The 24802-nt window shown below is 33.3% G+C and overlaps 4 protein-coding genes across 13 annotated transcripts in view; 2 read left to right on the forward strand and 2 right to left on the reverse strand.

Moving 5' to 3' along the window:
• The window catches only part of LOC138939326 (prominin-like protein), a 32182-nt gene extending 23837 nt beyond the window's left edge, over window positions 1-8345 (forward strand). For 3 of the 5 annotated variants that reach the window (XM_070307002.1, XM_070307003.1, XM_070307004.1), the window contains 6 exons: window positions 8-166; window positions 403-524; window positions 1469-1519; window positions 2759-2923; window positions 4505-4618; window positions 4787-8345. In XM_070307002.1, coding sequence (XP_070163103.1) covers window positions 8-166; window positions 403-524; window positions 1469-1519; window positions 2759-2923; window positions 4505-4618; window positions 4787-4799 — 624 coding nt within the window. In that variant the 3' untranslated portion in view covers window positions 4800-8345. Of the gene's footprint in view, window positions 1-7; window positions 167-402; window positions 525-1468; window positions 1520-2758; window positions 2924-3699; window positions 3760-4504; window positions 4619-4786 lie in introns of those variants that run through there. The other 2 variants (XR_011447828.1, XM_070307005.1) reach the window with 2 other exon arrangements.
• Window positions 8346-8428: 83 nt separating this feature from the next.
• Ttc26 (tetratricopeptide repeat domain 26) lies at window positions 8429-11446 on the reverse strand. Its single transcript, XM_070306964.1, has 7 exons — window positions 11169-11446; window positions 10486-11012; window positions 9857-10106; window positions 9583-9792; window positions 9188-9494; window positions 8836-9076; window positions 8429-8746 (listed from the first exon to the last, which is right to left on the reverse strand). The coding sequence occupies exons 1-7, from the start codon at window positions 11169-11171 to the stop codon at window positions 8635-8637; spliced, it is 1650 nt and encodes a 549-aa protein (XP_070163065.1). The 5' UTR covers window positions 11172-11446; the 3' UTR covers window positions 8429-8634.
• A 4678-nt stretch (window positions 11447-16124) lies between these two features.
• Vps8 (vacuolar protein sorting 8) lies at window positions 16125-23637 on the forward strand. Of its 6 annotated transcripts, none has more exons than XR_011447835.1 (12): window positions 16125-16430; window positions 16681-16959; window positions 17107-17400; window positions 17493-17711; window positions 17784-17963; window positions 18050-18295; window positions 18364-18504; window positions 18571-19029; window positions 19155-19900; window positions 20000-20944; window positions 21273-21708; window positions 22070-23637. XR_011447835.1 is itself a non-coding variant. In XM_070307094.1 (12 exons), exons 1-12 carry the CDS (start codon window positions 16391-16393, stop codon window positions 21652-21654), a joined length of 3873 nt encoding a protein of 1290 aa, XP_070163195.1. In that variant the 5' UTR covers window positions 16129-16390; the 3' UTR covers window positions 21655-23637. The 6 variants fall into 6 exon arrangements, 5 of the variants coding, with proteins under 5 accessions (XP_070163192.1, XP_070163195.1, XP_070163194.1 ...); XM_070307094.1 differs by having other exon boundaries at window positions 16129-16438; window positions 21273-21486; window positions 21553-23637; XM_070307093.1 differs by having other exon boundaries at window positions 16129-16430; window positions 21273-21486; window positions 21553-23637.
• On the reverse strand, window positions 21955-23313 carry LOC138939385 (uncharacterized). Its single transcript, XM_070307097.1, has 4 exons — window positions 23158-23313; window positions 22798-23001; window positions 22435-22653; window positions 21955-22283 (listed from the first exon to the last, which is right to left on the reverse strand). The coding sequence occupies exons 1-4, from the start codon at window positions 23221-23223 to the stop codon at window positions 21996-21998; spliced, it is 777 nt and encodes a 258-aa protein (XP_070163198.1). The 5' UTR covers window positions 23224-23313; the 3' UTR covers window positions 21955-21995.
• Window positions 23638-24802: the final 1165 nt, after the last annotated feature.

Raw genomic sequence — 24802 nt, forward strand, 5'->3', positions numbered from 1 at the left:
TTGATAGCTTGCGACTAGATTTGGCAATGCGTTCTTACATCAAGTGGATAACTTCCTCGAGCACGTGATTGAATCTGCGATTTTCAAGGTTGGAAGATGCGCTCCCGTTTCGAATGCTTACAATGCAACACTCGTGGCAGGATGTAATAAGATCCTAGATCCATTTGTAAGTATTGTTTTACATCTTCTTAAATCTATACTTTAATTGTTGACTTTTTTATCGAAATATAGTAAAAATTGTCTGTCACGTAAATGTTTTTCAATAATTCTCATAAAACTTTCCAAGTATTCTACGATTTTCTTAGCTGACAAGTAAATTTGTCGCGTCGCGATATTGCAAAATTAAACAGACCTTGTTAAAAATTAATATTCATGCTTCTCTATTTGCATTTATATACACAGAATGGTTTCTGGGCGAGCGTCGGTTGGTGCTTGGTCCTATTCATACCGACGATAGTGCTCTGTGTGAAACTGAGTGCTTTGTATCAAAAGTCAGATCCATATCCAGGACCTCTTGTCGAAGCGTAAGTTTCTACTCTCCTCTTCTAGATATAGCAATTCATGACTGCGATTTAAAAACATATATTTAATTGTTTTTTATTTCTCATTTAATCTATGCATGATAATATTTGAGATACTAATGTGTCCTCAGTAGATATTATCGATCGATATCATACATCAAACATGAGTTATTTATTGAATCATTGATTAATTATGCAAACGTTGATTGACCAAACTCAAGGAAAAAATAGAATATAAAAAATAATAATACCTTACATTTTAAACTCGAAGAGAGATAAGGCTTTTCTTCTGTTCTTTTTTCTACGAATCTCGACAAACCTTTCTAAGCACTCTTCATGTAGAAATTGTTGACTCCTTTATTTCCGTCTCGTAGCCACACTCTCGAGCTTCCATATACCATAGCATGTACTTATTCGCGCTTTGTAACATCTTTGATAGTCGGCATGTCTTCGTTTTTTCATTTACAAAGAAACTTTTCGATCCCGGAAATTCTGAAAGAATCTCCTGGCTCGAGATTGTGTTTTCTCGATCTCGAAAAGTCATTTCAAAACGGAGATAATTATTTGATAATTTTCAGTGTAATAATTTTCAGTTTAAACTTTCTTGCATAATGTATACAAATTAACAATTATTCTAATATATATAGCTAATAGGGGTGAAATTTTGTACTAGTATTTTATAGTAGAATTACGTAGTATCTATATGAATAAATTACTTATTCGTGCTACTTTAATATTGCAAAAATATCCCGATTACATGTCGCGATTCATTTGCGCATTTTCTTTCCAACTGCGCAAAATAAAATGATAGATTACGGAAAATCTCTGTTTCATACTAGAACCGATTATTCTCGCGGTCCATCGCGGTAGCTTAGCTTATGTTTAAAATAGCCATCTAATGTGTGGAATGGTTGTTGGAATCTAACCGCTAACACGCTCCGTTACAGTGAATATTTGTATGACGCGTACGCAGACAGGGATAACATACCCCTTGCCCAGTAAGTATATCACGACAAAGCTACAATGCGCTCGCATGTTCTACGTATATTCCGAGAGATGCACGCATGTATATATATAAAACATTATCGTCTGAATACGGTTGTATCACATCATTTTTTCTATCCCGTTTTTTATTAAATTTTGATTCAATTTTGGTTAATCAAGAATAATATTTTGTTAAATAAAAAATATGTATGTTTCATCCTTTCTCTCTTCTTCGTCTCTGACGAAGAAGAGGAGAAACTGTACTATGCACTATTTAAAAGATAAATAACTTTATATAATATAATCGTTTTTGCGCAAATAAACCAGAAATTTTTTTTCCTTTTTTTATTTTTATATTTATATTATTAAATTAGATTTTTATTTGAGTCTAAATAGAAAGTCTCTATCGAATATTAATAATATATATTTTCTTTTTACACTATCTCTCTCTTTCTTTTATTATTAAAAAAAAAATAATAAAAAATATATGTATATATTTGTACAATTTAAAGTGTTTTTATTTACGTATATTATTCTAACGTAACGTTGAATATTTTTTGTTAATATTTTGGATATTTTATACTATCGCATGTAACATGCACTCTCTTATTATATCAAGATTCTAACATTCTCGAGTTCGCTTTTAGTATGCTCTTTTATGTTACAAGATATATTGCGTGATATATATATGAATCTCGTTACGCGTATTCTGGAATTATTTGCTGCTTATTCAATTATATTTCTATTATTTGGCATATATTAATAATTTTTGCTTATGTAGGAGCTTCACTAGGAGAAACACATGCGAATAGATGACGTCTTTTAGATTAAACATATAGCACCGGTTAGAATAATCTGGGAAGTGTTGTTTAATCATAGGACTGTATACTGATTGGATCTACATAATAATTGGATAGTCTGACAACAAATATTTTTATTATACTTTAATTATAACAAAGAATTAAATCATTCGTGTGCAGTTCTGAGACTAAAACATTACCCAGAAAAGTGTTTCCCAATTACTCTAAAAATCCATAGAAAGCGTCAAGAAATTTAATTAAGACGTTTTATGCGATATTTGATCAAATTTAAGGTTTTTCGGCGGGCAAGATAGATTGGGAAACACTGATCCAAAAGTTTTTAACTGATACACCGCGACTTAGCGCGTACAACACATTTGATCTCTAACTCGCATGACGAGTGCTCGCTTCGTTCTAACATTTTAAGTACAACATTATCGTGTTTGATTGCAGCGTTCACGGCAAGAAGCACGTCTCCCATAGCAGCAGGCATCATCCTGCGGCATACGTCGAGAGCTACGACGGCCCTGCAGTGGGATATAACGAGCGCGAGAGGATCCCCGACGCCCATCAGAGTACGTCGCATCATGATTCGAGATATTCCGATCTGGCACCGAAGTAAGTTGGAGTTTCGGGCCCATTATTACCACATATTATTCCATCATGGGATTTTCTGGGAAAGCAATTTTCTTCTCGATAATCTCATAATCGACACTGTATGTACATCGATTATAAGTTGAAAATGAGACAGGGCTTAACGTGACATGAACGGGGGTGACGTGAACGTAACGTCGCTCTGAAAACTTTTCTCTTTCTGTTTTTTCTCTCATCGTTTCATCGGTCACGTCTGATTCTTTTACAGTTTCACCCTATCGTGGCGAAACCACGAACATACCGCTCCTTCCAAAACAGAACCTCACAATAAAGTCTTTAGCGTATCACTAGAGTCGCAGTAAGTCTCTAATCAGAGCGATAAGCAATAAAACAGCTTTTTGTGATACGTAATGCTTTCATCTTGTTTGAATATATCAAACCTCTGGCGAGATTGAAATATCTCTTCGTCATTTTCTTACTCGACACGAACAGGGTTCCCACTCATCGAATGATATAGCATCATTTCCATAGCTTATAGAGCTCGGACGATCGATGTTGCTTCGCGATTTTGGTGGTATAGAAGAACAAATTTCATATCAACAATCCCTATGATGGAGCATGTGATATTCGTACTTCTATCCATAGATAAACAAAACAATGTCGATTGTTTTGACTCCATGATTTAATGCGTAATAATGACGGTTTCTGAGGTTTAATTTTCTAATTAAATTCTAATATGATATGTCGACGGCATTTGATGCAATCCCGATGGTCACGATTTTTCTCCCGGTTATTTGCAGGTGAGTGGGAACTCTGCGGGGGGTCGACCTCTCGCGTCTCTCACATATACGCCTCTGCACGTAAGTCGCAAAGACTATTGTTACAAATGTTTCTGCGTCCTCCTTCTGTGCATTCGTTCGATCTATTTATTTTCTATTCCATTTTTTTAATTGGTCACGAATAGCTTTGCAAGAGAACTAGGCTTTTCGCAAAAAATATTTATATATAATAAGTAAGAAACATGTGAAACAGGATCCAAGTAATTGTTCAGTTCCCTCTCCATTATAGAGACGCTTATCTCATTGACTGGACTATGGAATACATATATAGTAGTATATTTAATAAAAGAAGCAGTTATATATATATATCAGATGTCGATGTAAATTACTCGTGTCGTGCAATGTCTATCCTGTAACGTTAATTTTTAGCTTAAAGGTACTTTACAATTTTCCTTCGCGGAGAAGCATGTTTATTCTCTCCAACGTATATTGTGTGATTATATTTTATAATTATAATCGAGACAGTCAAGTTACGTACGATTTTACTTTCATTTCGCTTGTTGGGCAGCTGCTATATCATATGTTAGTTCGCAAATGGCATTTTACTGTAGCAAGGACACGATAGATGCGTTACGTTTAGCCCTTTCACTGCCAAAACCCACTTATAGGTGACATTTTCTTTATGGCGATCCGGCAACTGAAAGGATTAAATGAATGAGTACGACTCATTAGAAAATGCAAATGCTATAATTTAATTTATAATCAAAGTCGAACGTTGAATGCGATTTAAAATAATTATCGAATCTCATGAATGTTGTTATTACAGAAATTGGGACTTTCCCAACGGTGGTCCACCAAGGTATCAACCAGCTGCCGGGGCTCCGCCTCCCTTAAGCACCGAATATGAACGACCGCCGCCCTATTATTATCCTGGACCGGGGCAAGTATTTCCGAATATCGATAATATTTGATTGTGTAATGGTCACTATCATTTTTAACTGCTCCTTTCAAATAGTTTTAGATAAACGGTTTAAAAACTATTGCTCTTTGCAATAGCTGATTATAAATTTCAAGAGAGAAAAAAAAACATTCTTATCTTGTGTTTCAGGGATAGAAATTAGGAAACAAGTACCGTGGCATGCACGAAAACTGCACTGAACAGTGTGGCGACGCACAGCCTCACCCGCAGCTACAAACGAACGCTCAAGAAGAGAGACAAATCAGGATTTAAAAGAGACTATGTATAATACTTTGTTCCCGTTTGTTTCCGAGCGTGCCACGGTTTGTGCGAACACCAAAAGTTAAATTAAAGACCAAGTTTGATACAGACTGAAATAGGCCAATGATCCTTTCGCGACATTTTTCTTTTTTTCCTTCTACGGAGCGCAAATGACATGTGATGCGACGCGAATTCGTCTTTTAGTATTTGCATAAGAATTAATACTCTGTACTATGTTTCAGTACCGCGGAAGGAACATCGTTCTAGATTAATGCGATTTGATTCGAGAATATCGAGTCTCTCCGTTTCTTTTTTTTTTTTTTCCAATGTAGAGATAGAGCTGGATATTCAGTTTGGTTCACTTGACATTTATTTTCAAGCAATATCAAATACTTGTATTTCTTTGCATTTTCTCTCAGTCAAAATAATCATGCAGTACACGAATAGAACAAAAAATCGATCGAGAAGAAATCAAAAGCGAACAAACCGATGAGAAAAAAAGAGGGTCCTTTCTTTTAATAATATAAAAAGACTGCGCGATGTGAAAAATTGCGCATATCAAATCGGTCGAATTATATAGCACAAATTATATGCTGCCAATCCAGTGCATCGTTTTCCGTGAAGGGCATCTGTTATACATACATATATATATATATATATATATATATATATATATATATATATTAATACCGGATCCTATCGATTCACCTCTTTGAGCACTGAGCAACGCCATATGAAAATGCCAAACGACACATGTGCGATTTACACACTTTCGAAGATACGAATCGAATGTGCGCTATGAGGTTTATCACTTTGGATCTCATTCGTTTAGCTGAGAGGAAAAAAATACGTTAGAAATCGAGTATTGATTATATTCCGCCAGTGTGCCCCCACTTATATATGGCGGAGAGAGAATTTCCGAGTGGCTGTGTATGTATGTGTGTGTATATATATAGTCACTCTATTATAAATACTCTGTGTACATGGAATTTTAAGTAGTCTTTTCTTACTACTATCTTATTGTGTAACTTGTCGGTATAAACGATGGAGCAATTCTTACGCCGCGTAGATCGCGTCTAATTAATCTTCGTTTAATCTCGTATCGTATGAATCCTTCGTGTATTATTGCAGCATCCGTCGTCCATTCGGGTACAGTAATTAATCAAGCACACAAATGTGTAGTTTCTTGTTCATACATAATTTATATATGACGAATCTAAGGATTTAGTAGTATGCTACTGTTATGAACATTGTTTTTATATTCAATCAAGAATTAATTTAATTATACAGTTTTTGCTTTTAGGAAACTGATAATATATCTATATCAACACAAATTCGTAGCTAATGGCATTGTCACTTAAATCCATTAAGTTCATTAGGAACTCAACTCCACTAGAAACTAGAAAACCAATTATACTCTTTATGGAAAAAAAAAAAAAAAAAAAAAAAAAAAAAATCATTTACTTTTTGTCAATAGTATGTGTATCATTTCTGAAGAATTCGCTCATTTATAAAAGATTCGTCATTTAATGTAAGCTTACATTCTCGATATTGTTACAAAGAAAGAAAGAAAAAAAATTAAAAATTTCGTAACATTGCTGTAACTCGAAGACAAGGGACATTATGAAGGATATTGCGGATCAATGAGTAGAAATGGACCGACACCGAAGCGCTCCGGCTATTGCTCTCGTAGAAGCAAAGATTGATATCGATATAATTTTGTTAAATTCATATTTTCATATCGTGTGCATGATCCCTATTCGCGAATAAATAAATATTAAACATTTGATATAAAGTCTTTTCGCGTACGTTTTTAAAGTGATCGAAAATTAAACTCGAAATTATATCGGTTTCAATCCACGGTACAAAGTTCTCAGAGATGACGTGACAAGTATGAAAGCAAAACTCATATTCTACCATCTCTGTTAGAAAACACATGTTTTTTGAAAATGTTTAATGAAAGTTATTTCAAATTTTGTTCTTATTCAATTTTCTTTGCACACTATGAGTTTCGCTTTGATATTCCTCGTATACATATATTATATGCTCACCATGCTTGAGCGTCAAGTATTGGAATAGAATTGGCAGAAAATTAGTCGCTATTTTTCTTCATGCATTGTATGTAGGTACGAAAATGCTAGAATATTAATGAGAAAGAGCGCGCAAGTGAAAAGTGAATAAAAATGTGTGTTTATGTATGCATGTGTGTATGAAAGAGAAAGAGAGAGAAAGATAATTGTCGCAATTTATAACAAGATAAAATTTTGCAAAAATCTCCGCCGTATCATTACCGTATCTATACTAGTAACATAATCCTGCTAAATCTTACGTCTTAATCTATCGATATTCGACACAATGTATGCATTACGCGACTCGAGAGGAATAATGATGTTTAAATTAATGGTATGTACTAATCGAATATAATGTGGATTCTCTCGTCAAGCTCTTACATTCGCCGATGCCTCAAGCATAGAAAAACAATGAAGCGCGTTTCGGAGAACGAGTGCTGCCACACTAGCATGATATTATCCAACAGATAAAAATCCGTAGCATAGTGCACCTGAAATTCCGCCGAAAAGAAAAAAATACGAAAACGCTGAAATTTCTCGATGCTATTTTTATAACGTAACGATGGTGTGTAGTAATGACTTGTATCAGGCACTCTTTCTCCACAAACACATCAAGTAAACGCGGTGTAGAGAGCTCGAAAAGAGATTGTTCTTTTCCTCACTTTTCCGAAAGAGATGAGTTTGTGAAATCAGCAGAATCGGACTGGAGAGAGAGAGAGAGAGAGAAAGAGGACATTGAATTCTTGGATATATTCAAAATGTATCTATCATATTCTACATTTATCATTATGAACATACAAGATAATTCAACTTGAAAAGTTTAATATATACTTTGTGCGCAATCGTTTTATCTAAAATCCTTTGACAATTTTGTGATTATATTGATTAATGTCTCTATAATTAAAATAACTTACTATAGATGTTTTTGCCTCTCCAATCCGATTCAAGAAACGATAGAATTTCTTGATCTGTCATGATATTGTTGCATTAATGGTTAAATGTTAGAATATTTACTCCTGTCTGCTCAATTTCACAGGATATTATGTATGAAACAGCCAACTGGTATCCTCTTCTTCCTTCTTTTGCCCCTCCCTCCCTCCCTCCTTCTTTTCATATTAAATCTACCATCATTCCACCAAGAATATTTTTGATAAACTGCAATCTATATATAAACAAGCAAGTTGTACACGTATTAAGATACTTGCGGTTTTTCAAAAATAATTTGTATATGAAAGATTGGTGGAATAGAGACAAGTATGCGAAAACTATTGCCATGATGACTATGATGTTTTTATAACTCACCGATTGTGTTTGTTAAAATTATTATTATTACTATTATTATATTATTGATATTATATTAAAAACATGAGTGTACTACACCAGTTTAAATATATCTATTTTATATTAAATCGATAATGAGGCGTTTTAATCCATATCACAGATTTCTGACTTTATTAAATCATTTATAAGACATATACATATCAAGAATTCACATATTGCATTGTTGTTTCATGTATAAATAGGAAATTATAACTCGTCATTACATCAAACGTATCAATTATTGTATTTTCTCTATACATGCGTTTAACATTTTTTATAACACTTATTTTATAAAAAGATTATTGCATTTTTTTCGGACGGAATCGATAATCATGATATTTGATTATATTAACAGTTTATTCTGTTATCCTTTCCCCATTTACGCATAACGCGTATTATCTGATCCACTTGGGAATTGGATGTATTTTTAAGAAGCTGTATCATGTCTGACAATAGTTCTCTGTACAACAAAGAACAAAATTTATAAATTAATCGATTATGTCCTTTACAATTTTTTTTACAAATGTAATATATGCGGATCACACATACTTTGGTAATTTTTCTGCTACGATGTATTGAAAAGTACCACAGCATGCGCCGCGCTTTCCTTCCCAATGTTCAGGACTCGGATCCATGCGCTCCAACATATCAAAAGCTTTGGCAGCATACCAAAATTCACCTACCTTGTAACACGCATTGGCAATCAATTGAAGAAGATTGAAAGATTCCGTCGATGTGTCCATCTTCAAATATAATTCCCAGGCTAGTTCAGCTTTTTTATTCATTATATCTGAATATAAAAGTAAGTAATTGTCAGATTATTATTACATATATAATTTGTGCAAGAAAACTAATAAAAAATTATGCAAATGTATATATATATATATGTATGTATGCTTACAACAATACGACAGAAGACTGATGTAAACATAATCGTTTTTATATTTTTCAGTACGTATCATCAGGAAAGCTTCCTCTGCTTCTTTAAAGTAGCCTGCCCCAGTTTGTGCTTGGGCATAATTAAAATTAAAATTGTCCTGATTGGAGAAGTATGTCTTTATAGAATTTAGATATAATCGAACTCGCTCAAATTGTCGATAAAGGAAGAAGAAAGAGGCCATGCATTGTCTACCGGGTATAGTGTCGCATTCGGACGCTGAAGAGCCCACTAATTGAAAATATTGCTGTGCTGTTTTTATACTGTCGCGCTAAAGAAATTTTCGATAAATATAATGAGCTTTAACATTATATAATTAAGACACAACTAAAATCTAATGGCGATCTAATAGTACATACAGAATTGGCCTCCTGACCCATAACAGCATTGACTATGCCCTTTAAAATATATTCTTGCGGAACTGCAGGTTCCAAATCTTTTATCAAATCATAGGCTGCTTTGACATCATCTTGTTTCAAATAATATATCACTAAATTAAGCCTGGCTTCTGGTATAACATCAACCAAGTTAGGTAAAATTTGCAAAGCATTTTCACCACCTCTGAATACCTATATAAAAAATGAATGAAAAGACTGAAAAAACGAAACATATAAAGAAGTTGCGCATACATACAACTGTGTTATGGCGTATAAGATCATGGCCAAAACTAAAAGAACTGGATATTTTTTCAATGAGTTGTTTCATCTCGGTTTGTGCAGCATTTCCATCGTACAAACGAAAATGATTACACGCTTTCAGATTAATTGCGATTGCACTGTCTGGATATTTTTGCAAATAGACTTGAAGCACTTCCTGAGCTACATCATAGTAATCTAGTTTGTAATAGCATAAAGCTACGTACACATTTAAAGCTAGATAATCTCTGGAAAGAGAATACATTCATGTAAAGTTTACATAACTTGAAATATTATATTTACTTCATTAGACGGAAATTAAGATTATGATTATTATATCTAGTAGGGAATTAGATATAATAGATATATTCTCGCGTTATAAGGAAAGGAGTGAGAGGAAGATACCTGCAACTTTCCTGCAGTTGGGTAAGGAAATACAATTCAGAATCGGTTCTGGAGTCACATCTTTTAGCGGTTCTCTTTCTAAACTTATATATATGTGCAAAGTGAAAAAATATAATTGCAAAAAGATATAATAAACAATGTAACAGTTAGATATTTAAAAAAATTCTTTGTCAGTGATAGAAAATAGCAGAAGGAAAAAAGGAAATTATTATTGTTACTAACCTGTTATCCAACAAGATTCTTTTATATACATCAATAGCTTCTTGATAATGAGCTTGTAAATAATGAATAGACGCTAGACTGAGTTGATCCTCAATAACATCCTGTAACATCTGATGATATTCTATTAATTTTGATTCATTGCCCATCTTATGGGCCAAATGGAACAGCAGTCTGGTTTTCAGTTTACTGTTCGCTGCATCTTCCAAGATCTTTTGTGATTCAGGGTACATGCCCAAATAAAAGTAACAGCATGCCAGATTTGTAGAGACATCCGATGGTGCGTAATCTCTTTTTCTTAAGTTTTCATAGATTGTTGCTGCACGCTTGTAATCACCTAAATGAAATGCGCAATATCCCATCCATAAATCTGTGTTCAAGCTACTATCGGTACCGTTATCAAATTCCAGTAATGTCAAAGCTCCAATGTAATCTCGTTTCTCTAGAAAATCCTCCAACTTTGGTATTTCCTTACGTGATGCTGATTTACGAACACCATCGGACGAGGCTGGTTTAGCCCTCGACAAAATCTATTGCAAAGATACATAAGATATATAATATCTCGACGATAAATTATATTAATCTATTTTTCGTCTTAACGTCAACATTTCTCTTCATGAAAATCATTACATTCACATTATGTGTAAAGAAGAATTATATATATATAAAAATAAAAATATACTTACCATTTTGCGTCTTTTTGCACCATACTCATACGCTTGACTTTATCGATTATTTCATTTCGCAAAGCGCGTTGGCAAGCGACAATCGAAACATAACAAACAGCAAGCGCCTTGCACGTTTTGCGTATATGTATATTAAAAATAGTTGCGAAATATTTTCAATGTTTTTAAAAAATACATTGCAATGTAAAAGATGCGAATAATATGATTTTAAAATCCTATTAATCATATTGTTAAAGGGGATTGGAATATATAATTCAAAACTAATATTTTTCTACTTCCAGATGATGCCGGTTTCTCGAAGTAAAGATACATTCAGACAGGACGCGTCAAGCGTCAACCGACGAGCAGCAACCAATCAGCGAGACAATATTCTAAAATATAGCCTCGCTAATTGGTTGCTGCTCGCTGCTTGACGCTTGATGCGTCCTGTCTGAACGTACCTTTATGCAGCGCTTGTTAGCAAAGAAGAAATTAATAATAAAAAGTTATATAAATCAAAAACATGATTTGATAATGTTTAAAAAAAAAAAATGCTTAATACTTTTCAAGAATAAGAAAAAAGTGAAAGCAATTTATTGTAAACATTTTTTCTACATGTTATATTTAAAAATCAGAAAAAAAAAATTATTAAAAGAATTAATTTAAGAAAATTTATTTCATTTTATATACGCATATACATAAAAATACTTCAATTATTATTTATTATCGCTATAATAAAATATTAATAAATCCATAATATTTCTCTGCATTTTTGATCCACAACGTATTTAGTACGGACATGAACCAATTGGTCGTTTTACCATGGCATCAAAAAGTGGATCTGGCCATGTAATTCCGCAGATTTTAAAATGGATCCAGTTAGCGCCACTGTACCAGTTAGGAAAACGGTCTCACGAAAAATGGCGGCGTGGCCCCTCTCAAGCTTCTGATGTCGAATTTTGTCCACATTTCTCTCATTTAACATTGTTTTATTTAGTTTTGCCAAGTTTAGTCACTATTATCCGTAACTACAGTAAGTATAAACAATAGCATAAGTTCATGCTCGGTTAAAGAAATTTTTGGAACGATTTATTTATCATTTTAGGTTATGGGTAGACATTGCTGCGTTTTAGGATGTTCTACAGGAGTGAATCTACCTTCTCATATGTTTCCCAAAGATGTAATCATGATGAATAAATGGAAGAAGGCTATTTATTCAGACAACATTAGGGACTTAACCGATGAGCAATTGAGAAAATGTGTTGTATGTTATAGACATTTTGCGGATAGTGATTATGAAGCGACATACAGATTACGAAGATTAAAACCTGGTGTTATACCATCGTTATATCTGCCAAATAATGGCAACAATAACAGTGAGATAGATAATAGTAATAATAATACTGAGGAAAATGCAACTATAAAAGAATCTGAAACAATGGACACAAATACAACTGATCATATGGAAGAAATTGAAATAATAGAGATAATAGAAGAGGAAGAATCTGTAGTAGAAGTATCGCAAAACACAATTAGTCCAATAAATGAGGATTCTCCGAAGTCTCCCTTAGAAAAAAATACAACAAACAATTTATTAGACCTCCATGCTGTATTGCATGGAAAGCACTTTCACAAATTTACGCCAAAAATGTGGAAGTTATATAAATTATCATGTATATTAAGAAAGAAACAAGAAATTGTTGTAAAGAGGCAGTTATCATTCCGTGAACGTTTAAGGCAAGCCAAGCAATATAGCAAGACTCCTGCAATAGAAAAGCTGCTATCTTCATTAAAACCTGTCGAACAAACATTTCTGGAAATGCAAATAAAAACAACAAAATATGCACCCAAGGTATGTAAGTGAAAGATTACACCAAATACCATTACACAATATAATGAAAACTTTTGACAAACTAATCTAATTTTATTCATAGGATGAATATTTCACATTAGATGAGAAGATTGCAGCTTTATCTATCATGAAACAATCCAGTAAAAGTTATCAATATCTGTCACAAGTTTTCAATTTGCCCAGCATGCGCACATTACAATCTATACTTCAAAAGATTAACATTCACCCAGGTCCAATCCACTTTATGAATCAACATCTAAAGAAGCAAGTAAGATTAATGAAGGAGAGAGATAAAGTGTGTTTTTTAATGTGGGATGAAATATTATTGCAACTTCACTTGGATTATGACGCAACGAAAAAACATATTCTTGGTTTTGAAGACTTTGGAAAGAAGAGAAATGCACGGTTTGCCGATCACGCGTTAGTTTTTATGGTGCGTGGCATACAAAGCGGATGGAAACTTCCACTAGCGTATTATTTTTACGACGGTATCATAAAAACTGATCAATTCATAGAATGGATCAAAGATATTGCTAAAGTTATAATTGACAGTGGATTATATCTAGTAGCTTTTATATGCAATGATGAAAAAAGGAATATTACAGCTATAGATAAACTAAAATTAGATTCGGCGAGACTAAAGTTAAAACAAGGACAATTATATTGTAAGTGCATTTTTCCTCGAATGATTATTGTTTGTAGATTATATAATTGTTTACATTATAAGCCTTTATTCAAAATATAATAATCTATTAAATATTTTGTATGTTTTTAGATGGTTACATAACGATAAATAACCAAGATATAATCCCATTGTACGATCCACCACATCTCATTAAAAGCATACGTAACAATTTATTAAATAATGATCTTGAATTCGATTATGTGAAAGGAGAAGAACGAAAATGTGCTTCATGGGAGATTATTGAACAAGCTTATCGTATGGACTTGACTCATTGCGTATATCGATTAATGCCGAAAATTACGGCGGAGCATATAATAAAAAGTAAAATAAAAAAAAGAAAAGTTAAAAATGCTATACAGATTTTGAGTATGACAATGGGCGCATTCATACACCATCATACTAAGTTGGAAGGTATATATTTATATAATTTTAACATAAAGGGGTTGTGTTGATAAAAGAAACATTTATATTCATTAAACGCACACACACACAAATATATAAATTGTTAATGATTATAATATTCTCATTTTTTGTGCATAGGATGCGTGAATACAATCAACGGACCATTAAAAATGCCCGGGAAAAAAGGACGCGATACCGCAGAGATAATACTCTTTTTTGATCGATTATTCGATTCTGTAAACGGGCATACGTTGAAACCAGAGAAACCGTTAAGAGTCGCTGTTTCGCACAACAGTCCACATTTTCCATTTTGGGAGAGAGCAATAAAGAGACTACATAGAATGCGGTTTGTCAACACAATAGACAAGAACCAATTAAAAGATTCGACTATTTTGAAAAATTGGATCTCTACTGTAAAAGGATTCTGCAAATTATGGATGATTCTGAAAAAAACATATGAATTTAAATATTTGAAACCCCGAATTTTAAACCAGGACACTCTTCGAAATTTTTTGAAGCAAATTAGATCCTTCGATATAAGGAATGCCAATCCCACGTGCGCGGAATTTGAGAATTCTTTTAAAACATTGCTGATTAACAACTTGGCGTTACCTCGTACCATGGAAAATAACGAGAATAAAGTAGACGGATCGTTATTGTTCACGTTAAAAGAATTTGTCTGTAGATTAGAAAATAGATACAATGACGGCTGGCCAAAAGATGCGTACATACTAGACTTGGAGACAGAAACAGCTTCCTTCTTAGAGGAAACATGTAATTACCGTAACATTTGCAATGTTATCGCAGCGAAAATCCTAAGTAATTCGCGTATTAAGGAATGCGAGACATGTAAGAATCTCCTCACAGACACCGCGAAATCCGAATTAGTTTGCAGTAATGATTTGGTGGAGACTTTTAAAGACGCCGATAATATACTGACGCGAAGAATGAGCAATGTTTGTTACTCGCATCATACGGCATTAATGTTGGAAACTGAATTATATATGCAAATGGATTTACGTTGGTTAAATTGTCAGCAACACGACGTTCCGTTAAAAGAATTCTTAATATCGTACATAGTTGTATTTTATATTTATAAATGGTGTAACGGTATAAATGACATTTTTATCGAGAAAGAACAGAATAATACATCGTGAACCGTACGTAGCGAAACGTGTAACACGTGCCTGATGTAAAATATAAATCAACAATGCGGACTTTTTTAATATAGCAATAAAATATTTATTTTCTATTTGCTGTTTTTTAAAGAAAATAATCTCGTAGAGACATTCTTATTTAAGACAAATTTGAATTTGAGGAAATTGTCATAATTTTCAATTATCAAATTATCATTATTATTATCGTGGGAATTGCTTGTTAAATTTCAGATCAATGTCCAAAAATTAATCAGCCACTCCAATGTCAAAAATGCCTTTATGCTTGAAGATAATTAAACTCAACGTTTGAACCGAATACATTGCACCTAGATATTCATACATCATAACATTAAATTTATTATATCATGACGTCGTCTATAAGAAAAATTGACAATGAAATTTATCATTAAACAACGGATGAAAAAAAATTATGTATATATTAGATTGAATTATTCTTATATCTAATCATATTTTTAATCATTAGTCAAATAACTGTCAAACTAATTATTAAAAAATTGTCAAACCAATAATGTCATATGATACATATGGTAAATATCTAGAGAGAGATGCAACGTTTTCGAAAATAGCCATCTTCAATTAGGAAGGGATTTGGTGAGTGAAGCTACGTTCCATTCAGTTCCATTTGGCAATCGCAAGACTCGCGAGCATCATCTTCGTCTGTTTAATTTTTGGAGAGCGACAAGAATGAAATGAATAATCCCATGAGCGTTGCAATCGCCAAATGGAACTAAGATTAGTTTAGGTTAGTTTAAGGAAGGACAAGTTATCAACCCCTCGCTACCCATCATGCTATGTAAAAAATCAATTGTGTGCGCAGTCGCTATTGAAAAGAGATGCTAAATAAGGTAGATTGTTATTGGCTCTGCCGGCCTCTCGCAATGCATCACGGATTGCGAGGGCCAATACTTGACTGCATTGGTGACTTAACCTTCCTTTATATAACCTTAACTTAAACAATTCTATCTGAGCGCCGTCTGTAGATTATTTTAGTCGCGAATATGTAGAATGAAAACAAAAGTGTCAAACTATTTTCAAATATTTATGTATATATATCTGTCAGAGAAATCGAAATAATACAATTTGAATATAAAATGGCTGAGAATGAATTTGTATCTGATAGTGACGAATGTCTCGTTACAGAAGCTATCAATTTAGATATCGAGGAGGTACTTGTGTGTGTATATTTTACACAACAACAATTATCTATGCAATAAATTTGATACATTATGTAAAATACTTTACACTGTACAACAATTGTAATCTTAATCGGATGAATTAAGCTATTTTGCTATTTTCATATTATTATGGCCAATATCTATCGTAATTGCATCGTTCTTTTATTATAATGTAATGCAAATATAATTTACTCCGATATTATTTTAGCTCTTGATAATAGTATTTGTATCGATTTTTTAGTTAGATAATATGGAATATGCTATACCAATCGTGGAAGAATTACCCACCTTAGAAAGTATACTGATGGAACCTGATTATGAGTCGCCATCAGAAACAGATGATGATGTTGGTATACTATTAGGAGAGAAACTTGGTAGTAGTGAGACAACGAGCATTGGCAGTCATTTATCATTAAATTCATTAAATAAATCTACTAAAACATCTCAGAAAGCATTCTCAGGTGTCATATTAAGACATGTCATACTCAAAGGAATAACGTCGCAAATTGTATCAGCCAGTGTAAGTGATCATTTCTTTCATCATTCAAAAAATATTACCAGTCTTGTATTCGTTTAGATAAAAAATATTTGAATTATTATTTTGTTATATGCCATAATTAAATACCTTGCATGAGACAATCATCATTCTTCAATATGATTTATTCAGGAGAGAGTCAACGCTGGTTTAGCTAGTGCAGTTGCGGCTGGAGGAAACATGTTGGTGGTTGGTACTAGCCACGGTCTAATATTGGGCTTTGACTCTTCACAAACATTACGATGGTGCGATCAAGAAGCGAGACATCAAGGTTCCGTTTCTGCTCTTTGTTTCAATTATGATGGCAGCAGAGTACTGGCTGGTTTTGTCAGAGGACATATTTTGATGTTAGATAGTAGTAATGGAAAAGTTTTAAGAATTCTCACCGATGTACATCCACTTGACACCGCTGTATTGCATGTTAAGGTATATTTTGTAACATTAGTGTATTTACATATACTACACATTACATATTAAATTTATCTGTCTAATCGACAGTTTTAAAACACCCGCTTTAGTTTACAGATTCACCAAAAATAGCTCTATGTAGCGATAGCGGTGGCTCAGTGTTCGAATTGAATTTTACTAGAGTCATGGGTGTACGAGGTTGCGACAGTAGATGTTTGTTTAGCGGCTCTAAGGGAGAAGTATGCACTCTGGAGCCCTTGTTATTGAATCATCTGCCGTCGCATCCATTGAAAAATTACACATTAGTAGCAATGGCAACTTTATCAAAGGTTATCATTTGCAACAGATTTGATGGTACATATCAATTATAAATATGTGTATATATTCATCTTATTTTGTAGGTAATTGTAGTCTGCATAAGACCGCGAATGCGCGTTGTATTAAGTCATTCATTAACTGGTGCTCCAATAGCACCGCCGCAATTATCTTGGCAATTAGTTGTCATACAGACAGCTGATGGATCTCGTGTGATCGACCCAGTATTAGCACTTGCAAGAGACAATGTGGTGCATTTTTACCAAGTATATTGCTATATTATTTAACAATTATGTTATTTGATTGTTTTTATTAAGAATTACCAAATTAAGAAATATTATTTTTCGATAAGGTATATACCGAAATTGGTTCGCGAGTAAAATTATCACCTCTTCGGAGAATGACGCTACCATATATGATAACTAATTTGAGGTGGTTAAATCCGAGATCTCTCATAGTACTGGACAATCAAGAAAAATTGCATTTGTTGGATGTAAGAGCACAGGATAATTTGGAAACACTAGATATGAGTCGCGTTGGTATATCTTATGCCTCTAGTCATTTTAAAGGATTATCCACGGGCGGAAATGTTTCCAAGGTATGTATAAATATATAGCTTTTTCCTGCTTTAAGCGTCAGATACATAAAATGTATTTCTTTTTACAGGCAATGGCATTAGCTGGCGAACGGGCGTGTTATAATACCGTTATAGTCTTTGGTACACAGTTACTGTTATTAGGTACAAAAAGTTTACACGTGATTTGTATAAGGACATGGACAGAAAGATTGCAACACTTGGTTATGCAGGTCCGTTTAAAGTTATAGAAAATGTTCTATCTTGAATTTTGAATGAATTATTTTGTTATATTCTAGAAACGTTTCTCCGAAGCTTTAGCGTTGGGTCTCTCTTTTTATCAAGACAAAGGGAAGGCAGTTATCGGCCTTCGTGGTTCTAAGCAACGTCGTAGGCAAATAGCACGTGACAAGGTTTGCGAAGTGTTGATTCAGTATATGGACGAATTGAATCAGTGTATGATGAACGAAAACGTGGACTATGATATGATAGTACTCACTTGCGTCGATTATTGTATTCAATTGGAGAATTTAGATTTGCTGTTTGGAAAGTTATGGGACATAGTCTTTGAATCAGAAGGATTAAAAACGAGTTACTTGCACGCTCTCGAGAATCCTTTATTAGATGGAAGTCTTCAATCGAAATTGCCGCCATTGATTGTCCAACAATTGATGACTCTTTACGATCAAGAAAATAAAGTAGATTCGCTGGAGGCAATAATAGTTTTACTCAATGTGGATTGCTTAGATATTCATCAAGTAAGTTCAACATTTATGAGCATATTTATTGTGAAAAATCGAAACATTTAAAAAAAAACGGTGTTTACAACATGTAAAAAACTTTCTTATATGATTAAAAAACGTTTACTTTTCCGTCTGTGTAGGTAACAACAATCTGTCGTCGGCGAGGACTTTGGGAAGCATTAATCTATCTTCAGACAACAGCGCTGGGGGATTTTACAGCGCCCATTCATCAATTGGTACCGGTACTTCAAAATTTATTGCACGATCCGATAGCAGCTCTTTCCCGAGATTGCATAAAACTCGGCAACGCCATTCTGGTTTATACCAGTTGTTGCCTCGCTGGCCGTGGATTTCCCAAGAATGAGCTTCCCGAAGGCGTACCGCAGAAGGCGAAAGCGGACATATTGAGAGCCTTGCTCTCCCAACATTCGAGTCTGGCGAATGATATGGAGAGGCAATATCCATACTTGAGAACGTTATTGCAATTCGATGCGAAGGGCTTTCTCGATGTTATAGCCATCGCCTTTCAGGAGCCAGAATTCACTTCCGAAATGGGCCTTCGACATCGACAAAGACTCATAGACATCTTATTGAGCATTGTTATGCCAACTACACCGCTTACTCCAAAAAATGTCGATTATATCACGACAGAGCAACAATTTATGGTTCTTATATTTGTGGCAAATGAAGTGTCGGAAAGTACTGTTATATTAGAGTCTAGTATGTTGAAGAAAATAATAGATGTATTGTGCATCGATTCGTACGTAGAATTGTTGAAAGACTTTAAGATTGAGAGAGAAAATGCCGTGTTGGGATTACTACATTTTAAAAAGTTGTGCAACATTTCTGACAACGCTTTACTAAATTTAGCAAATAGAGCGAGTTTGTAAGTATTTATCGTCATGTTTAATGCGATGATCACAATGATCTATAATTTTCTTAATATTCGATTATTTACATTGTCAGACGACATCCTTTGTTGCAGCATAAGAGTTGCAGAGTTATTGTACAGTGCGCGAGAGGATTGGATAGCAGTATGCAAATGTATGATCTTGGATTCGTCTAGGCATCACGATATATGGCCCTGGCTCGGGAGTTTGCCGACTGTTTCATTGGAACAAGTTGTATCGACTCACGCTTCGAACCTCGTGACGATTAATGCCGGTCAATTCGCCATGATCATCGCGATGCGGATGCAGAACAAAATCAACGTGATATTACAAAATCTTGACAACAATTTAAGCTTAGAGTATAAGCTGTTAGGAGCGTTGTATCAAATCACGCAATATAAGGAGGAAGACGTTTCTCTAGAATTAACGACTGAACACTTGGAAAGATATTTGGCGTTAATGTGCGAGTTGGAACCGAAATACGTAGTTGCTCATTTGCGCGGTCCGCACGGCTGTAGATTGGATGAGGCGTTAAAGATTGTTCAAAGATGGAATTGCAAGGACGCGGAAGCGGTAATGTTGGAGAAATTGGGCAATTATCAGGATGCGTTTAATCTTCTGCTGAAGGAATTTGAAAATCAGCTGGAGATGTATCAACAGGATAAAGCTTCGGAAAGCGAGACAGTGCATGCTGCTGCGCAGCTCGCGGGAATATGTCGAAGATCGGCGGGCAATCTGGACTGGATGCCCCTCGTAGAAGCTGCGTTTCGATCGCATTCGGAAAATAATAAAAACAAGATGGACAAATTAAGCGGTAAATTGTTGAGATTAATTTTAGAATCTTTGAGCGGTACGTCGATACTCTCGAACATACTGGAGCAAATTTTGAGAAATCCATTAGCTACGAGTGGAACAATGGGCGATATACGGCAATTGCTATCCGGAGTGCTTATTCAATCGCGATACGAACAAATCCTGGTCGAAACTACCGCGCGATTAGTGAGCTTGGAACTTCACAAAGCTTTGGAAAAATCCTTGAGGTACAGATAATTATAAAATTATATGTAACGAGAGATGTTGAATTATTAGTTTTTTAGTAGAATAAAAGAGAGCTTGCAAAGTTTCGCAATGAATCAACCTCCAATAGGCAATTTTCTTGCTACAATATAATAAGTCAATAACAAAGTAGAGGGAAGGTTTTTTTGTTTAGATTAAGTGATGAAAAGAAAATGAGAAAACAATGCGATTTCACTCGCTTGGAAAGATTTACAATGAAACGGAAATTTCATTTAAAAATTTGCAAATTTCCATGGCCTAATTACTATATGTATATGTTTAGTTACAATATACAATTTTTTTGCTGCTCAGGAATGCCGGTAGAGCATGCGGCACTATTTCCGTAACTTGCCCTGTATGCAGACAATTGTTGTCACATTGTTCCGATTACGCAGTGGTGTTCAGCTGTGGTCATGGATATCATTCAGCATGCTTGGGCGAACCTAAATCATGTTACAAATGCTTGAACATAAAAGGATGGACGCCTATTGTCACCAATTTCGCCGTCCCGGAGTCTCCGCCTCCAGTTAGTAACACCTCTTTTCGATATTTTATTGTACATTGCATACACTATTTTCTATTATTTTTACAGAGAAAAAAACAGCTTCTTCCGCCGGAATTCCTACGTCATAGAGACCTCACGCTAAGACTAGCACCGTCCTGTTCTATCCCCGATCTCGAGGGCATTTTTTAATCTAGTCTTCGACTATGTATTATATCGAGAGAACGACGATCGCATTTGTGAGCGGTATGTAATATCATATATGCGCTACACATATATTGGATCTGATCATATTATGATCTCTCGTTCAGTCTGCGATATATTGTATTTGTATAGTATCAATAAGAGAAATTATTAAGATTCATTTCTTGAAATTTTATTTGTTTAACGCGCGCTGATGTTTATACACACGATACGGTTATGCCAAATATATAAATTATATTATTGAAATACAAAATATTTATTACAATTGCATTTTAGATAATAATCATATTTAATCTTTCGCGTTATAACATTATTATATATACTCTGAATTATGTAATTTCCACGATCTGTATCGGAATGTCTGATTTGCGTTTGGTTTTAATGATGAAAACTGGTTTCCTAGGCGCATTATCCACTAGTACTTGATACGGGTCCATAGATTCATTATCCAATAATTCACCAGTAAGAAGTTTCGTGAGAATTGTAAAAGCATCCAGTTTCAAACATTCGGATTTGTTGATGGGCGATATTTCGACGGTAGAGATGTACGCGTCTATAGAGGATTCTAATTTGATGAGAAACGGAATCAACTTTGATATAGCTAAATAATTTTGTAACTGCAAATTGGAAAAAAAGATCGATTGTATAATTTTGTTTATAAAGAAAGTTTCTATATATAGACGCGTATATATTCCACAAATTTTTCTTATATACAACATTCCAAAAATGCATTAAACTTTAAAAGCACCATTTGTTATAGATACGTGCCTTATCGTCGCATCTTTCTAGATTGCTTAACAAATCTTCGATTTCATTCAGCAAAGAATAACATTTTGCGAATTTCTCACGATCAAATCCGTTCTCGTAAATGTGCAATGACTCTCTTGCTAAAGATTTCTCATCCGTTATCCTTTTAAGGAGCAAGGATAACGGTTCCCGCGGTAATGTGCGACTAGCCATTCGAATTTTGGAACATTTTTCACAAATCTGTATATAATATTAATATAATAATAATTAAAATTAATATATGGTTAATATTAAAATATGTAATTTGTTTTATATAAATTAATTATAATATTAATATATATAAAACAAATATGTGTAAAAGTAAATCATATAGAGAAACTTTACCTGTTTATTAGCGGAAATCCATAAACCGTTAATCCTATTTATGAATTTTTTAAGGTCACTGCTTGCAGTGTAATTCTCGGATAAATATAATAACGACTGGAGTTTATCAGTCACATTGCACGATAGTTTACCGAAGCATTCGAGTTCGTCGCGAAATTTAAAATCAATATCTGAATTGTGACTTTCCGTCTTCAGAATGCTCACCTAAATTTAAAAAAATGTCAAAAGATGATATCATTTTTGTCCGATAAGTAATTGAATGTAATAATTCTAACAATTGAAAAAGAGAAATATATATATATATATATATATATATATATATATACCGCACGATATTTTTACATAAAATTATTAACTTACATTTTTTTCGAGAAGTTGCACAAGTTCGAAAATCGAGGTGATGTTGGTCGTCATAGCAATCTTCATAAAAAAAATTATTTATATCTATCAATATATCTTCTTTTGTGGAACTGTTTTTGTTAAACAAATGCATTTCTACTTTCTACATAAAATTTCGACAGTCTTCTTGTTCCAAGGGATAGATATATTCAGTTGTTTATTTTTCTTTATTTTTTTGTTACCAGTTTATATATATAATATAAACGACATTGTTTTCTTTTTATACATGTAAATACATACATAAATCTGGCGTTGGTTTGTTTGTATAGACCACTTCATATAACGTCGCGCATTAATCTCATCGATATACATTTTTTTTTTTAATTAATGTCTTTTTTGTTCAGATAATGATGTAATGAGGTATTGTAGGAATTTAAAATAATTGGAAATTGACTCCTCCGTATGTCGCTTAAAAAATTAACTTATAACATTATAATTTTTACTATTAGTAGTGTAATTTCTTAATATTACAAGCGCTCCCGCGCTTATCATAAGTAATGTACATATTGTTACATACTCAATATTGTTAATATTAATTGTCATAACTAAATATTATTTATTTAATTATACAGCTTATCTTAATTATCGCAGTAGAAATACTTAAAAACATGTTTAAACTTGCACTTGCTGACAAATATATATGCTAATTAATTGTAATTTATATAGTAAAAGAAAACGCGCGCGATATATTGCCATTAAAAATGCTGATTGCTATTTTCTCATTTCGCTTTAAAGCACTACTATAATGAAATCAATCATTATAGTTGTCTCATAAAATGATTATCTCCTTTAATATCGTTCCTAGAGGGTAGGGGGAAGAGTATCTTTATCAAAAAGATAGGGCAGGACGGATTATTATATATATATAATAAAAAAAAAATGTTTTAAATATTTTGTATACGCCAAAAATGAAATCAAAGAAACTGATTCTGTGACTTAAATTTCACATATTCTAAAGTTTAAATTTTTTTTTTTTTTACGTTGCAACGATGTTTTATCAGCATGCTTATTGCTGATATTTCGTCATGAGAAGTATAATAGGAAAAAAAAAAAATATATATATATATATATATATATGATATGGAAATCTAGATTAAGAATATATATAACCTAACAATAAAAAATTTTTATTTCAATAAATATCAATATCAATATATATATATATATATATATATATATATATATTTATACACGCACAGTTGTGTGTGTGTGTGTAATTTGAAATTTTATAAATTAAATTTAGATAATATATTTGTTGCTATTTAGTTTTTATATCATTTATTTGTCCTAAAAAATAACTACTCTGATCATGATCCTAATAAGCTGTATTAAATAATATACAATCAAATTCAATTTACATTGAATTTATATTCACACCTCCATGTAAGATTTTCACTCTTCAAAAGTCTCAAGTTGAATTTAATGATGAATATGTATCTTAAAATTACGATTAGTTATTCGCGTGTATTAGGATTAAAAAAAATTACGGAGTTTTCTATAATATTTTTCACGTTGAACACAAATTGGTACAGTTGGCGATACTCATCCCCATGGATCGTTTCTTATGATAGAAGCGTATGAGTACTCTGCGTTGATACCACTGCTT

Source organism: Polyergus mexicanus, unplaced genomic scaffold (assembly GCF_030449975.1).
Source record: "Polyergus mexicanus isolate NDT 795.1 unplaced genomic scaffold, iyPolMexi1.0 SCAF_14, whole genome shotgun sequence".
Lineage (NCBI taxonomy): Eukaryota > Metazoa > Arthropoda > Insecta > Hymenoptera > Formicidae > Polyergus > Polyergus mexicanus.

Bases quoted from the DNA above. Each gene is read 5' to 3' on its own strand.
- Ttc26 (XM_070306964.1), bottom strand. The intron at 9,495-9,582 runs GTATGTACTATT...AAATTTCTTTAG, and splicing joins TGGGTCAGGAGGCCAATTCT to CGCGACAGTATAAAAACAGC. The intron at 9,077-9,187 runs GTAAGCATACAT...TTTTATATTCAG, and splicing joins CAGTCTTCTGTCGTATTGTT to ATATAATGAATAAAAAAGCT.
- Vps8 (XM_070307091.1), top strand. From the start codon at position 16,356: ATGGCTGAGAATGAATTTGTATCTGATAGTGACGAATGTCTCGTTACA. The intron at 17,712-17,783 runs GTTATCATTTGC...CTTATTTTGTAG, and splicing joins CAATGGCAACTTTATCAAAG to GTAATTGTAGTCTGCATAAG. The intron at 18,505-18,570 runs GTCCGTTTAAAG...GTTATATTCTAG, and splicing joins TGCAACACTTGGTTATGCAG to AAACGTTTCTCCGAAGCTTT.
- LOC138939385 (XM_070307097.1), bottom strand. From the start codon at position 23,223: ATGAAGATTGCTATGACGACCAACATCACCTCGATTTTCGAACTTGTG. The intron at 22,654-22,797 runs GTAAAGTTTCTC...TATTATATACAG, and splicing joins GGATTTCCGCTAATAAACAG to ATTTGTGAAAAATGTTCCAA. The intron at 22,284-22,434 runs GCACGTATCTAT...TCCAATTTGCAG, and splicing joins TAGAAAGATGCGACGATAAG to TTACAAAATTATTTAGCTAT.